At 39.6% G+C, this 14,288-nt stretch overlaps 1 protein-coding gene across 1 annotated transcript in view; it reads left to right on the forward strand.

The window, feature by feature from the left end:
* Positions 1-2,391: 2,391 nt before the first annotated feature.
* CEP112 (centrosomal protein 112) overlaps positions 2,392-14,288 on the forward strand; it is a 362,513-nt gene continuing 350,616 nt past the window's right edge. Inside the window, exons 1-3 of the mRNA XM_040989545.1 lie at positions 2,392-2,491; positions 6,249-6,439; positions 9,170-9,342. Of these exons, the coding sequence (XP_040845479.1) occupies positions 2,392-2,491; positions 6,249-6,439; positions 9,170-9,342 (464 nt within the window). The remainder of the gene's footprint in view (positions 2,492-6,248; positions 6,440-9,169; positions 9,343-14,288) is intronic.

Below are 14,288 nucleotides of genomic sequence, written 5' to 3' on the forward strand. Positions count from 1 at the left end.
TTTGTTGTCATTGCAGGATTTTTTTTTTTTTAATGATCCACAATATATTTTGAATCTGAATTAACTCCCCCCGCCCCCGTTTCTTTTGCAACTTCAGTAACGTTGTGTTTGGCCACTAGCATGTTGTCTGTGCAGTGTTTTCTTTGTTGAGCATTTGTGTGTTTGTTTGTTTGTTTGTTTTCCTCCTCCTCCAAAGCCTTTGAGCGTCTGTAGCTTGCTCATGTTTGGCTCTGTGGAGCTAAACACCTTGAGAAGGTCTTAGCCCATTTTGTAGATGTCCTCGGAGAAATAGGCTTAACAAAAAAAGACACGATCCACTTCAGGTTATAACTAAGCAGGAACCAGCCGCCCAGTTTACTTATTTTTTTTTGTAACTAGACACGCTGTAAGGACTTTAAGCCTAAACCAGTGCTGTAGCTGCGTTTGTTTTTCAGTTCTGTTCATTTCATTCAGTCCTGATGAATTGTGTACAACTTTCAGATTAGGTAGAACTAAGAAGATAAAACTCGTGGATATACCATGTAACTTATATAACAAAAATTCCTGAGGGTTTGAAATATTAGCTAGTTTCTGTTTTTATCTTTTATTCCATTTATTTTGCTTGAGAATTAAAGAAGGGTCAAGAGAGGCAGGTTTTTAGCAAAACTCACTTGACCCTCTTGTGTCTTTTGTAAGCGTGGAGCAGCAGAGCTGAGTTTTTGTATTCTCCTTAGTTGCTTATTCATATGAATAGTTGCTGTCTTTTTTTTTTTTTAGGATTTATTCATTTTTATTTGAGAGGCAGACTTACAGAGAGAGGGGGAGAAATAGATCTTCCATCTGCTGGCTCACTTCCTGGCCAGAGCTGAGCTGAGCTGATCCAGGAGCCAGAAGCTACATCAGGGCCTCCCAGGTGGGTACTGTTCTCCCAGATGACGTCAGCAGCTGGGGCGGAGCCAGGCTGTGGCCCACCCCCAGGAGCTGGCCCGTCCTCTGCTGCCTTCCGGGTGCAGTCACAGGCATTTGGATTGAAAGTGGAATGGCTAGAATTCTGATAGCGGCTCACATGAGATGCTGGTGCAGCGGATGGCAACTTCACTTGTTGAGGCACAATTGGGCCCCATTTGCACAGACTTTGAAAACCAAGGGTGAGGAGGCCGGTGCCTTTGAGGGGCTTTGGAATATCTGGTAAAAGTCTTGAAAGTTTGTGGAGTAGGAAATGGCTCAAGGCACCTAATGGCTCAAGTGACATCATGAGCTATTTAGAAGAAAGAGGGATTTTTTTTTTTCCTGAAAGTTCTATGGTTAGAGAATAAAGGAGGGCATCAAGAGATTGCTGTGTTGCTGAGGATAAAGAAGGAAAATAAGTGATGGAGTAAGGAGAGAAAGTTTCAGAGGATCATAGGCTGTGTATCACAGTTGGAGCGTCTTAGGAGGGAAGTTTACAGGTGGATGTTGGAGAAGCAGCACCTGGATGGTGGCAGGGTGCGTCTCAGTAGTGTTTTCCTTCCTGGGCAAGGCTGGGTGGAGAAAAGATGGCCGCATGGACACATGCTAGAACCAATGAGAGACTGGCTGACTTCTGTGACTGCGAGGGAGCAACGACCTAGGTTACCCCAAGTGCCACGTTCAGAATGGTTTTGTGTGTGTGTGTGTGTGTGTGTGTGTGTGTGTGTGTGCATATATGTTTTTCATTTCACTTAAGTAAATATCTGGAAGTGTTTTGGTCTGGGTCACATGATAAACCTATGTCTAACTTTGTAAGAAGCTGTCAAAACTGTTTTCCAGGGTGGCGCCCCCTTCTGCTTTTCTACCAGCAATGCCTGTGGTTCTGGATCCTCATCAGCATCTGTTGGTGTGGTTGTGTGTGTGTGTGTATTTAAAGATTTATTTAGTTTACTGAAAGGGTTATAAAGAGAGGGAGGGAGACGGAGAGAAAGAGAGAAATTTTCTATCTGTTGGTTCATTTGCCCAGGACTGGGCCAATGCCAGGCCAGGCCAGGAGCTTGGAGCTTCTTCCAGGTCTGACGTGGAAGTCACCGGGCTGTTTTGGTTGTCTTGATGAATGTGCAGTGATATCTCTTTGTGCTTTTTTCCCGCCACTATGATGTTCATTTGCATTTTCTGTTCACTAATGCTGTTGAACATCTTTTCATGTGTTTACTTGTCATCTATATTTGTTATTTGGTAAAAAGGACTAAGCTGTTTGCTGATGCCTTTTTGTGACTGAATTGTGAGGGTTCTTGAGAGATCTTTGATATAAATTAAGTATGAGTGTATGACAAATTTTTTTTTTTACAAAACTGTAGCATATCTTCTCAATAATAGAGTACAACGCAGATTAGTTTAAAAAATAATTTTCAACATATGGATCCTTAATATTTTAACTTTTTCACAGATTGATACATAGACATGGGAAGCGAAGAAGAAAAATGGGAGAAGCTGGATGCAGAATTTGATCACTTTGTGGTTGATATGAAGCCCTTTGTCCTAAAATTACCCCACAGGTCAGGTAAGATTGTGTTTGAAAATTAGAGTCTTATAAAATTAATTAATTTGAGATAAAAATAGAGATCGAACAGAGGAAGAGACAGATGGTTTCTGGGGCTGGTCTGTCCTGAAGCCGACAAATGGGAATGTGAGCCACGGCTCTCATGGGGTACAGGAATTCAGTTCTTTGAGTCACCACCTCTGCCTCTTGGGTCCACACTGGCAGGAAGTTGGACTCTGGAGCTACAGCTGGGAATTGAACCCATATACTTTTGTGTGAAATGAGGGCATCTTAGGTAGGCTAGATGTCCGCTTCTGAAAATTGTCTCCTTCAGATGAACTGAGAAATATTATTCAAGTTAATGAACAACAAAATGGAAGGGAATTTGAACTATTTTAGTCACAATTTTTGCTATTCACCTGTTTATTTGGAGCTGTTCAACAGTAAGTAGAAATTAATGACAACAGCCTCTTAAGTGTAGAGATCTTGTGATATTGATTCGCCTTTGTTATGAATTCACACACCTGGATGTTTAAAGTTGGTTATAACTGTGTTTTCCAGCGTACTCTCCATCTCTGGGCAGTGTTTTCTCTTTTAGGAGCCTGCTGTTTACCTGCTGTCTGACCCTTTTGTTTATCAAAGGAGAAAAGAATTCTTTGGTCTTTTCATGCTTGCTGGGTTACTGGATAAAATCCAGCATGAAAGAGTTTGTTACTTGTCTGCAATTCCTGACCTGTTATTTTTGATTTGGTGTTAGAGTACTTGTCTCAGATTAGAGAATTTTCAAATGATTCAAGACATCAGAAGTTGGGAAACAAGGAGATTTTCTAAATTGTAGTAGGCACATAGGTGACTGATTTGTAGCTTTTGAGGTGAGTTTTCAATGTTCCAAGAAACAATGGCTTTTTCAAATTCCTTATATCCCTGTGCTCAGAGTGTAGGACTGATTGAACATTAGATATTCCAGCTCCCTGGTCTGGGAAAATTGGGTGTAGTAAGTTCTATGTGAGTTACATGTTCTGTGGCCACCCATTGTCCTAGGCTGCCACCTTTTCTAGTCCAGGACAGCTTGGTATGATCTTCTCAAGAATCCTGTTCCTCTTCCCTTGCCTGGACACATCTTTATCTCTTCTTTCTTCATGTGCTGTTCTGCAAATCAGTGTCACCTTCCATGGACAGTTATCATCCACAATTATTCAAGTTAGTATTTCATGATATTTCTTTGTGTGTGTTTTAATTAATTTATTTTTTGCAAGAGAGAGAGAGAGAAAGAGAGAGGAGAGAGAGAGATAAGCAGAAACAGAGAGATTTTCTATGGCTTGTTCCAGGTCAAGCTGAAGTCAGGAGTTAGGAACTTCAGCCTGGTCTCATGTGTGAGTGATAGGTACCCAAGTACTAAGACCTTCTTGCTCTGCTTTCCTAGGCATGTTGAAAGGGAACTGGAGTCAAAGCAGAGCATCTAGGACTCCGATATGGCATACTGGTGTTACAAGTAAAGGCTCATCTCACTGTGCCACAATGCTGGTCCCCTAAGTGATATTTCTAAATGGCATCCTCTTTGATAGTCAATAACTGCCCCCCTTTGGTCTTAAATCTGATTAGGAAAAATTTATGTTAAAACTAAAATTATCTGTCATAGAAATATGTTCTATTTCAAACTATTCTTATGTTTTATTTTCTCCTCAAATGCAACATATACTTGATTATCTTTGGTTCATGGCACATTGTCAGCTTGTATACATCACTGGCTCTCTTTTACCTGTTTCATAGTGAACGCTCAAGAACTCACATCCCAGTTTAAAAAAAAAACAACTAGAAATTCCTAATCATTTATGTGTTTTTATGGTTAAACTTTACTTTTAGATGACTTTAAGTACAAGAATAGATTCATGGGGGCGGCACTGTGATATAGCAGGCTGAGCCTCCATCTGTGGCCTTAGTATCCAGTATGGGTGCCGGTTCAAGTCTTAGTGACTCCACTTCTGATCCAGCTCCCTGCTGATGGCCTGGGAAGGCAGTGGAGCAGGGACCAAGTCCTTGGGTCCCTATACTCATGTGGAAGACCCAGAAGAAGTGCCTGGTTTTAGACCAGCCCAGCTCCAGCATTGGTGGCCATTTGGGAAGTGAAGCAGCAACTGGAAGATCTCTCTCTCTCTCTGTGGCTTTGCTTCTATCTCTGTACCTCTGCCTTTCAAATGAAATAAACTAAATCTTTTTTAAAAAAAGAATTCATTTTATAACAAAGCTGTAACCAGTCCTGAACATTAGAATATTGCTATGAGGATGTGAGGCAAATTTTATATAGTTTAAAAAACTGTACACTTAAAATTTATCAGTCTTACTTCTGCATTTTCTTTTTGTTCAAAGCATGTCCAATATTTTATGAAGTTCATGGTTATATAATTTTAAAGCAAATATAAAAGTATTTTTAGAGGGGTAGTTCTGATGACTATAGTAATATTTGCAAAGTGGTAAATCCAGCCTTAGTGGTTTTGCCAGGTTAAACAAAAAATGGATATGACCTTTGTAAACTAAGAGATTAGAGCAGGCTATGATTTGTATTAGATATGTAATCCTTAAATTGAGTTAGACTGATAAAAAATTAATACCAGAATAGTTTTCATGAAATCAAAAATAATCCTGGGTCATGACAAGATAATATAGTCAATAGGTCATTACATGTGGATTAAACTGTGCTATTTTTCTTAGGTAGATTTTTTAAAAGGACAATTACTTGATGAAATTACTTGTAAATAGCACTCAATTATTTTTAGAGATATTAAACGAAAACTGAATAAGTCAGCTACAAATCCCTGGAAATTATTGGCTTTAATAAGTAGAAGATTTGAGATTTAATTTTAGATTAAGCTTAAAGTGCTTAGATAAATCAGAGCTTGTGTTTTATCTCCTGTTCATATAATTAGAATTACAGAAAGATTTTTCTTTTCTTTTTCTTCTTTTTTTTTTAACATACATTTTTGTGCTTTTAATCAGAGGGAGACAGCATTCCTATTTGCTGGCTCAGTTCACAAATGCCTTTATCGCCTGGGGCTGGACCTAGGCTGAAACTAGAAGCTGAGAACCCTCTCTAGGACTCTCACCTGGTCTGACCAGGGCCTGTCTGCTCGAGCTGAGAACCCTCTCACCTGGTCTGACCAGGGCCCGTCTGCTTGAGCTGTTTACCTGTTGTGTCTAGGAGCCACATCAGCAGGAAGCTGGAATTGGGAGCCTTGGCCCGGAGTGCAATAACTCTGAAGCTCTCTGACGCAGACTGTGAGAGTCTTAACCATTAGGCTAAATGTCCCACCCAGAAAGTTTTCAATATGTTTAAAACCATTTTAGAGATGGCAAAGTTATAGCAAAAATTTTCTCAGAAATTGTTTGGTAGTAATCAAGAGAATTTATTTTTGGGAAAAGTATCACTTTGCATTTGTGTTGTCCAAATTGCCAGATAACTTCATAAAGTGAGATCCAGATCAGGCATCAGCAGGCTTTGGCCCATCACCCATCTCTAGCTCACAGCTTTTTCAGTGAAGTTGTGCTGGATGACAGCTGTGCTGTTCCAGATTGACCTGTGGCTTGTATTAGACTTCATGCTGCAGTGGCAGAGTTGAACAGCTGTGTCAGATATCATGCAATCTGAAAAGCCTTACGCATTTTCTATCTGGCCCTTTGTGAAAAGGTGTTCTAGAGTAAAGCAGGTGCCATTCTAGGTCCTTAAAACTTCATATTTTGTGTGATAAGAATCAAGTTCCTAATGGTTTTTATGTATTTCCAGAACGACAGAGGTGTGCCCTTTGGATCAGAAAACTGTGTGAGCCTTCAGGAACAGGCACGGGAATCATGGGCAGGAAGAATCGGAACCTGTACGCAAAGCTGCTGCTGCATATGCTCAAACAAGGAGTGCTTGAAGGTCCATTCACACACCGCCCTGAACCAGGCACTCTGCAGACTCTGCCCTCATACATGGTAGGTGTCAGAGACCAGAAGATCTATCAGTTTATTATCTCTTTTGGGGATGGTAATATTAAGTGATACGTGTGAGATAATAGGAAGGACCTTCAAAAAGTTTATGGAAATTGTTATGTTAAAAGTATGTTTGGATTTAAGTCTTTCTGTACTGGGGCAGGCGTGTGGCCTGACAGCTAAAAGGCGAGTTGAGTTAGGACATCTGTTTCCCTTATCAGAGTTCTTAGGCTTGTTCTGTGGCTCTGGCTCCAGCTTTGTGTTAATGTGGACCCTGGGAGGCAGTGGAGATGATTCCTGCTCCCAGCTGTGGCTACTGGGAGGTCTCAGGGACCAGCTAGTGAAGGGTCTCTACCTTTCAAATAATTTTAAAAAGAATTGCAAAAAAATAAACATTTTTAATTCCATTTTTAATGAACTTTTTGAAATACACTTGTTAAGAAAGTTAAATTTTTCTTTTCTCCATGATTAAACTTTTCTGCCTTCAGTTGGAAAAAAAAACCCCAGGGATTAGCCTATAAGGGGACTATTCTTACTGATTTATTCGTTGCTCAATATTTGATGATATTTTACAAAAGTACAAAGTGATTTTTTTCATAATTGGTCTAATTTTCACTCAAATAATATTACTATCATCTTTTTCTTCTCTACCTCTCAAATAAATTTTAAAAACCCGATTTTCAAACAGATTCTTACCTTGCCTATGGGATAATTTTATGTATTTCAGCAGATTCTAGCTTATTATACCTCTTTCATTTGCGTTATTATTTGAAATTTATTCGGAAGGCAGAGACACACCTGCACACACACACACACACACACACACACGCGCACACACACACACACACACACACACACACACACACACACACACACACACCCCCATGAATCAATCTTCCATCTGCTGAATCATTCCATAAATGCAGTGCTTCCAGTGGTTAGGGCTCGCCAGGCCAGAAAGAGGGGCTGGGAATTGAGCACAGGTGTCAATACCGGAGGGACCTGAGTAGTTGCTTCTCAGGATACAGGTTAGCCTGAAGTTAAGACTCAAATCAGGCTCTGCCATGTGGAATGTAGGCATCTCAAGTGGCAACTTAGTTGCTGCACCGAAAACCCACCCCATAAAAATGTTACTTTAAAACTCATTAGAATTTGGATTGAATGACCTATAAAAGTTCTTTTTTATACGAATGAAATTATAGTAGTAAGTTGGAGTTTTTCTATACCTCATCATTTTATTAATGAAATCCACTTTGTTGCTAAGGTAGTTTGTTGCTAAGGTTTGGTTGATAAGTTGTCACGTGGTTGGTCTGTACATTTGTGCACTAGAAGAATCTGAAGTGGTAGTTACTGGTTTGCTAAACAGGTGTGTGTGTGTGTGTGAGCCGCAAACTCACTGTCTGACATATTGCAAGATTGTTCTGCATTTTGTCAGTTAAAGCAAACTTTAGTCAGGTGGCATGGCGCACAGTAGAGAGTATTTCTTTGTTTTTAAAAAGAAAGATTATTTATTTGAAAGAAAGTGTTATGGAGAGAGTGTGAAAGACTGGTTCACTCCCCAAGTGACTGCAGCAACCTGGGTGGAGCCAGGCTAGACCTTGGAGCCTGGAGCTATAAGTCTGTCCCTGGTCTCTCACATGGGAGTAGGGGCCCAGACATTTAGGGTAGCATGCTATTAGCAGGAAGCTGGATGGGAAGTGGAGCAGCTAGTGTTCGAGCTGGTGCCAGTATGGGATGCTGGCATCGCAGGCGATGACTTTATCTATGTACCCCAATGCTGGCCCATGGCAGAGTGTCCGAAGTTGAAGTCCTGTCACTGTGTGTTGAAGGAGAGTCGTATTTTGCTTTAGGCCAGAGTCTTTAGGATAGTAGTTACTTGATGTTTGATTAGACATTGGAAGGAGTATGTCACTGGAAAGAAATGGTTGTGCATGTCTGACTTGGAGTAGAGGGCCATGGGTCATCCCTCTGGAGGGAATAACCTCTGGAGGATTTGCTTTGTGGGACTAGGGGAGTTGCAGAAATGTCCAGTTAGTGCAGTGTCCTTCAGAGATGAGCCTGGCTCATGTCAAGATAAATAAATGGGTGAATGACATCTTTTTTAATGACTGAAGATAGAACTTTCTGGAAAGCACACTTTAGCTGTTAGGTATGAGCATATGGTATTCTGTTTTTCCATTCACACTTGGTTTTATAAAATCTTGGGAAAAGACTTTAGTTTCTGAAAAAAAAAAGAAAGAAAAAGAAAAAGAAAAAGAAAAATAGGGTTTCCCAGTAGTAGTGTGGCCAAAACTAACTTCCAGATTTTTCAATCTGTTGTTCTCACTTTTTTAAGGGGTTATTAGCCTTACTTTCTGTTTGTATGGCTTATGATTTGTCTGCTTATTGATTTGTTTTTTGTGTGAAATATTGATCACAGAAATAGGATAGCATATGATTTAAAAAATCCTGTTCAACTTTTCAGTTGATGTCTTTTTTTATAATAAAATAATTCTCATTTTTATCTTATAGATTTTGTCAAATTTCATGTACCCCAGAGCAAAATTAAAATATAAATGTGATTCACTTTGTATATGAGTACTTCCTAATTGTATATTTGTGTAAAATACATTTTTATATATTTGTGTGTGGTTGAATTTTAGTAGAGTATTTAAGTTGAAACTCAATGAAAAATTTCAATGTTGAATTGTAATATATTTTAAAAGAATAATTTTTCTGATTTTTAAAAATCAGTCCATCTACTTTGATGAGCCAAATCCCGCACAAGTGAAAGATCCAAGCCCAGAACAATTGCCAGACTGGATAATGGGTGAGCTAGGTACCAGTGGACATAAGTTAAATGACTCATGGAAACTTGCCTCTGGAGATGACAAGGCCTTGGTGCAGTTGCCGGCTGATAGCCCCAGGTATGCTATAAAAAAGAGATTTTTGAGTGTATTTTGTTATTTAGCTTTTTTTTATACATATGTTTTGTTTTTCTTTTTGAAAATATTGTACAATTTGTTTCTTTAGAGTTTTGTTAGAATTGGGCAGACATTGAATGGATAAAATAAGTGTTGCTCTCCATTTATTGAATATTTAAGATATTTTACATTTTGAATGCCTTTATGGATATCCGCTAACTTCATGTACATATTTCCATTGCTTAGGAAGTGGTACCTGAGAATATTTAAATAAGTTAATTGTGTGTTTTCTTTTTGACAAGCATGAATTAAAACATAACCAGTGACTTCAGGGCAAGATAATATCCTGAATACCTATCTTGAAGCTTTTAATATTTGTTTTCCTTTTATAAAATAGCAAATATATACATAAACATCTTCAAATAATGGTTTCTTAGTAGGATATGAAGCTTAAATAGAATTTTTTAGTGCAAACAAGCTTCCAAGTTTCTGAAATATCCGAAAAGGCTATTATTGTTATACTATAATTTTTGGCCACGAGATGGATTATATTTAAGTTTAGAATTTTATTCTATTTTATTTATTTATTTTAAAACAATGTATTTTTCCCTTTGGCATTGTGCTCTGGAATGTTCAGATGTTGGATAGTGTCAATTAACAGATACCGTGATTTACACTTCACTATCTTGCATTCTCTTGGTGATTGCAATTTAGGAATTTGTTTTTGTTAACAATGCAATTGTTCTTGTCCACTGGTTTTTTTTTGTGTAGTGCTTGAACAGATAGGGAAATGTTATGAGTAATTTAAAATTTCTGCATAGTTGATAGAGTTTGACTGTGTTTTCTTTAGACCTGAGATATTATGGTGGAAAAGAACAGATGAATACAAAACAAAAGATCCAGTCCGTGTGAAACTAGCTCATTAGAAAGGGGAAGCTAATGCAAATGGGGAGACCAAAACAGAAGAGGTGATATGAAGAGTAAAAAGAAACAGACACACAAGTCCTTGGAAAGTGGGGTTAAATATTTTTATGTTCATTTAGAGGAAAATTAAAATGAGAAGGGGTAAATTGTACACCTTTTCTTATGAGGAAATTTGATCTGACTGCAAAAAGTATACAAAGAAAACTACACTTCTTAGTTTGACTCCAGAATTCATCAGCTATTTGCCAAGGTGTGCCTTAGGAGTCCAGTTAGATTCTGGTTCTTTCCAGGGGGAATGACTGTGGAGCTCACAGTGTAAAGGTGACTCACAGACTTCTGTGTTGGAGTTGAAACCAGAGATTGAAAATTGGATAACATCTTGGACAGAATGAATTATATGTATGTGTTTGTTTTGTTTGAATTACACAGAATCTTTAATAATTTTTGGATGAATTGGTCAAAACTAACAACTGGGAAATTTCATATAAAAATCCACATTTTTGGTTTTTCTTAAGAATTGGAAACCTCGCCATCTTTGCAGAAGACCCCGTAGACAGGAGACAAGTGCTCCTTGTTTACCTCCTCAGTGTAGTATTTCTTCACTGTTTCCTATGGTTGCATCTGTTACTGAACTTGAGCTTTCTTCCGCTATAAATGGGATTATGAGGCAAGTGAAATGCATGTTTTTCATAAAAAATGGAAAGAACAAAGACAGAAGAAGAGGGATGATAGGAATCATTTTAAAAATGAAGGATGTCTTTATATCTGACAGTGTAGGCAAGCTTTCGCTATTTAAGTCCCAGATCCCTTGATTTACGGATGATTTAGATGAATAGGGGACAGAGATAAGTACATGGATGGTTTCAGTGCACTGATTGTGCGTAGCTGTGGAAGTGTGCACAGATTAGATATACGTAAAGGCTTAGGATAGGAAATAGGCAGATTTGCAGAGAGAAAAGGAAAGTGAGGTCTTCTCTCTGCTGGTTCACTCCCCAAAGGCTGGGTCTGAAGTCAGGAACCAGGAGCTTCTGGATTTCCCGTGCAGGTACAAGAGCTCAAGGACTTGGGCCATCCTCTATTGCCCTCCTGATGAATGAAATTTTGTCTCCTTTTTTTTTTTGTTTTTGAAAATTATGTAGAATGAATAAAGCTCACGTTTCTCACGATACAGGTTTAGAAGTATAATGGTTCCTCACTCCTCCCCCTTCCTTCCTCCTTCCTTATCCCTTTCTCCACCTTAATTTCCTGCCAGATTATTACTGTCACATGGTGTCAATGACTGTCAATTCTTAACTCACTAACTTTTCTGGCAAAGAATCCATTGCAGCATTTCTGCAGTTGTAATCAATAACCCAATTCTCTTAGTGATTATAATTAAATGGTGTTTTAATTCAAAAATGATCTTTTTAGGAAGGATTAGTTATCAATTATATAGTAAGTAATTAATGGGAAGAGCTGGTCCTGCTTCATCTTACCCATCCTTCAGATCTCCGCTTCAAAGCAGCCACTCCTGGCCTCCCAGGGCAGGTTCAGCGACTTCTGCTGTACTGGGTTGATTTTTTGTTGCAGTCATCACATGCAGAAAGGATTTATGTCTGTGCTTACACTAGGCTATACATAAAATGAGATTAGAACTATTTTATTTTTGTCCCAATTGAGCTACATTTCCAGCCCCTCACACCAAATGAGAATGTGGTAGGGACTTTTTAAAGTTTTCCTTTTTGGAGAGTGCAGATATGAATGCGTGAGTGGAAGTGCCAGACCCTGGCTCATAGTTAATATAATTTGCACAGAAATCCTTTGAGACAGGTATATTGTCATGAAGGAAATGGCCCAGCAATATTTTTAAAGACTTCTGTGGGAAGTTGAAGGGAGCAGAAGTTGTGGAGGTGTTGAAGGAGTTGCTGACATAGGCTACAGTGATGACGTGTGCCTTCCCCGAGCAGCCAAAAGCAGCGGAAGGACCAGAAAGAGCAACTCAGACACCTGCTGGCCACGTGTCAGAGGGTCACAGAGGTGGATGGACACATTAGGGCTGCGAAAATGGAACTTGGGGGTGTCTTTTAATTTAATGATGTTTCGTTTAATTTATTTAAAATCTATTGTGTTTGAAATTTTCATACATAGGTATAATAAAAAACAGATGTATATAGTTTTTCATACATGGGGATCTTCTGAGATAAATTTTTAATATTAGAGGAAGCCGACTAGATTGATTTCGAGGCCACATGCGCACCATGTGGTAGCTGAGTTGCCCACTGATGGGTCTGTCTTGCCAGTTCCTTTCTAAACTTACTCCTTACTCCAGTGGTCATCCTGCACTACAGCAAAAGTCAGTGTCTGCTAATGTGACCTAATACATCTAATCAGTTCTGCAAGAAATTGTTCTTAAAAGTTTAAGAGGCTTATAATATTTGACACATGTATGTTTTTATAGTGAATAATTTATTGTTACTCAGAACTGAAGTTTAATGCTGCCTCATAAATTTTACAACCACTTCAACTTGTCCTTTGAAAAACCTCTTTAATCTTAAAAGATTTTCCCCCCTTAGTGTTTCTTTTTTGATCACTTTATAAAACCCTGCTTTACTTAGACCTTTTTGTATGTGAAGTATTTCTAATGGCATTTTAGATGATGCTGTTTGTGTCCTAGACTTTTTATCTTATTAAAGTTGCAGAGTCCTTTTGAAGCCTTTTTGTTTGGACTCCCGATTCAGTGGAGATGGCACTTCCCTTTACCTTGATTCTTCTGCAGGATCTGGTATGTGGCCTCTTTCCAAATGCTTAGAAGTGCTATGAGGTCATATTCTACCTGCCTGATTACCATGCTTGCTTTCTTCCACTGCACATACATTACACACTCTTGTACTTAGTGTTTCACACCAGAATTGGCTTTAATGCACAGCTAGTTCCATCCTGGTTCTCTTTTCCTTCCTTGCCATATCGTGCTTTTTGGTGTAAGGTCCTGTTGTTTTCTTGAAGAAGAACCAATGTTGCAGTTCACATTGCTGTTTTACTCTAGATCTGTTATTGCATTTTTAGGTCAAATACATGCCTGTTTTCTTGCCATTGAAATGCTTTAGTCATATGGCTTTGGAGCATGACTTTATCAAATGTTACTGTGTGGGCCATTGACTTATACCTCGCCCATGCATAGTTTGGTTAATCCAGTTGTACACTGCATGATCTTGGATGGTACATCACGACCTTTCTGATCATCTTCAGAGAACTGTGAGCTCTGGGAAGGAGCCTGTCTTTTTGGAAAGTCTACTTTAAAGTGGTCCATGGCGCTCCTCGTTCTGTTTTTTGTATAACTTTTGCCCCTTGAGCATGAGCAGGACCTTGTCGGGTTCATGGTGTGTGGATTATGGCAATGGTGGTGAGTGATCACTCATGACTGGATCGCATTGTGGGAGGCTCCATCTTGGCAGTACACTTGCTCTCAAGTCTTGCTGGCATCCTCTTGCCGACTCTGAATAAGGAGCTGCCATGAATCACAGTCTTAAGGAGCCATGGACACCCCGCAAAGCAGGGGAGCTTCCAGATGAGATCCTAGCCCTGGTCAAACTGTGATTAGAGCTGTGTGTGTCCCTAAGCAGAGGACTCAAGCCAGCTGTCCCTGTACTGCTGACCTACAGAAGCAGAGAGAACATATGTGTGTGTCATTTGAAGTTGCTAAGTTCATAATAATTTGTTATGCAGCAATGGTTGACTAGGACAGGCTCAGCCTTCACTTAGGACAGTTGTGCAATCTGTGTAATACATGCTTGTGAAAGCCTCAGTGTAGAAATACATAGAGTCGGGCCCGGTGCGGTGGCGCAAGTGGTTAAGTCCTCGCCTTGCATGCCCGGGATCCCATATGGGCGCCGGTTCTAATCCCGGCAGCCCCACTTCCCTTCCAGCTCCCTGCCTGTGGCCCGGGAAAGCAGTTGAGGACGGCCCAAAGCTTTGGGACCCTGCACCCGTGTGGGAGACCCGGAAGAGTCTCCTGGCTTCGGATCGGCATAGCATCGGCCGTTGCGCTC

Source organism: Ochotona curzoniae, unplaced genomic scaffold (assembly GCF_017591425.1).
Source record: "Ochotona curzoniae isolate NIBS_2020 unplaced genomic scaffold, NIBS_Ocur_1.0 contig_523, whole genome shotgun sequence".
Lineage (NCBI taxonomy): Eukaryota > Metazoa > Chordata > Mammalia > Lagomorpha > Ochotonidae > Ochotona > Ochotona curzoniae.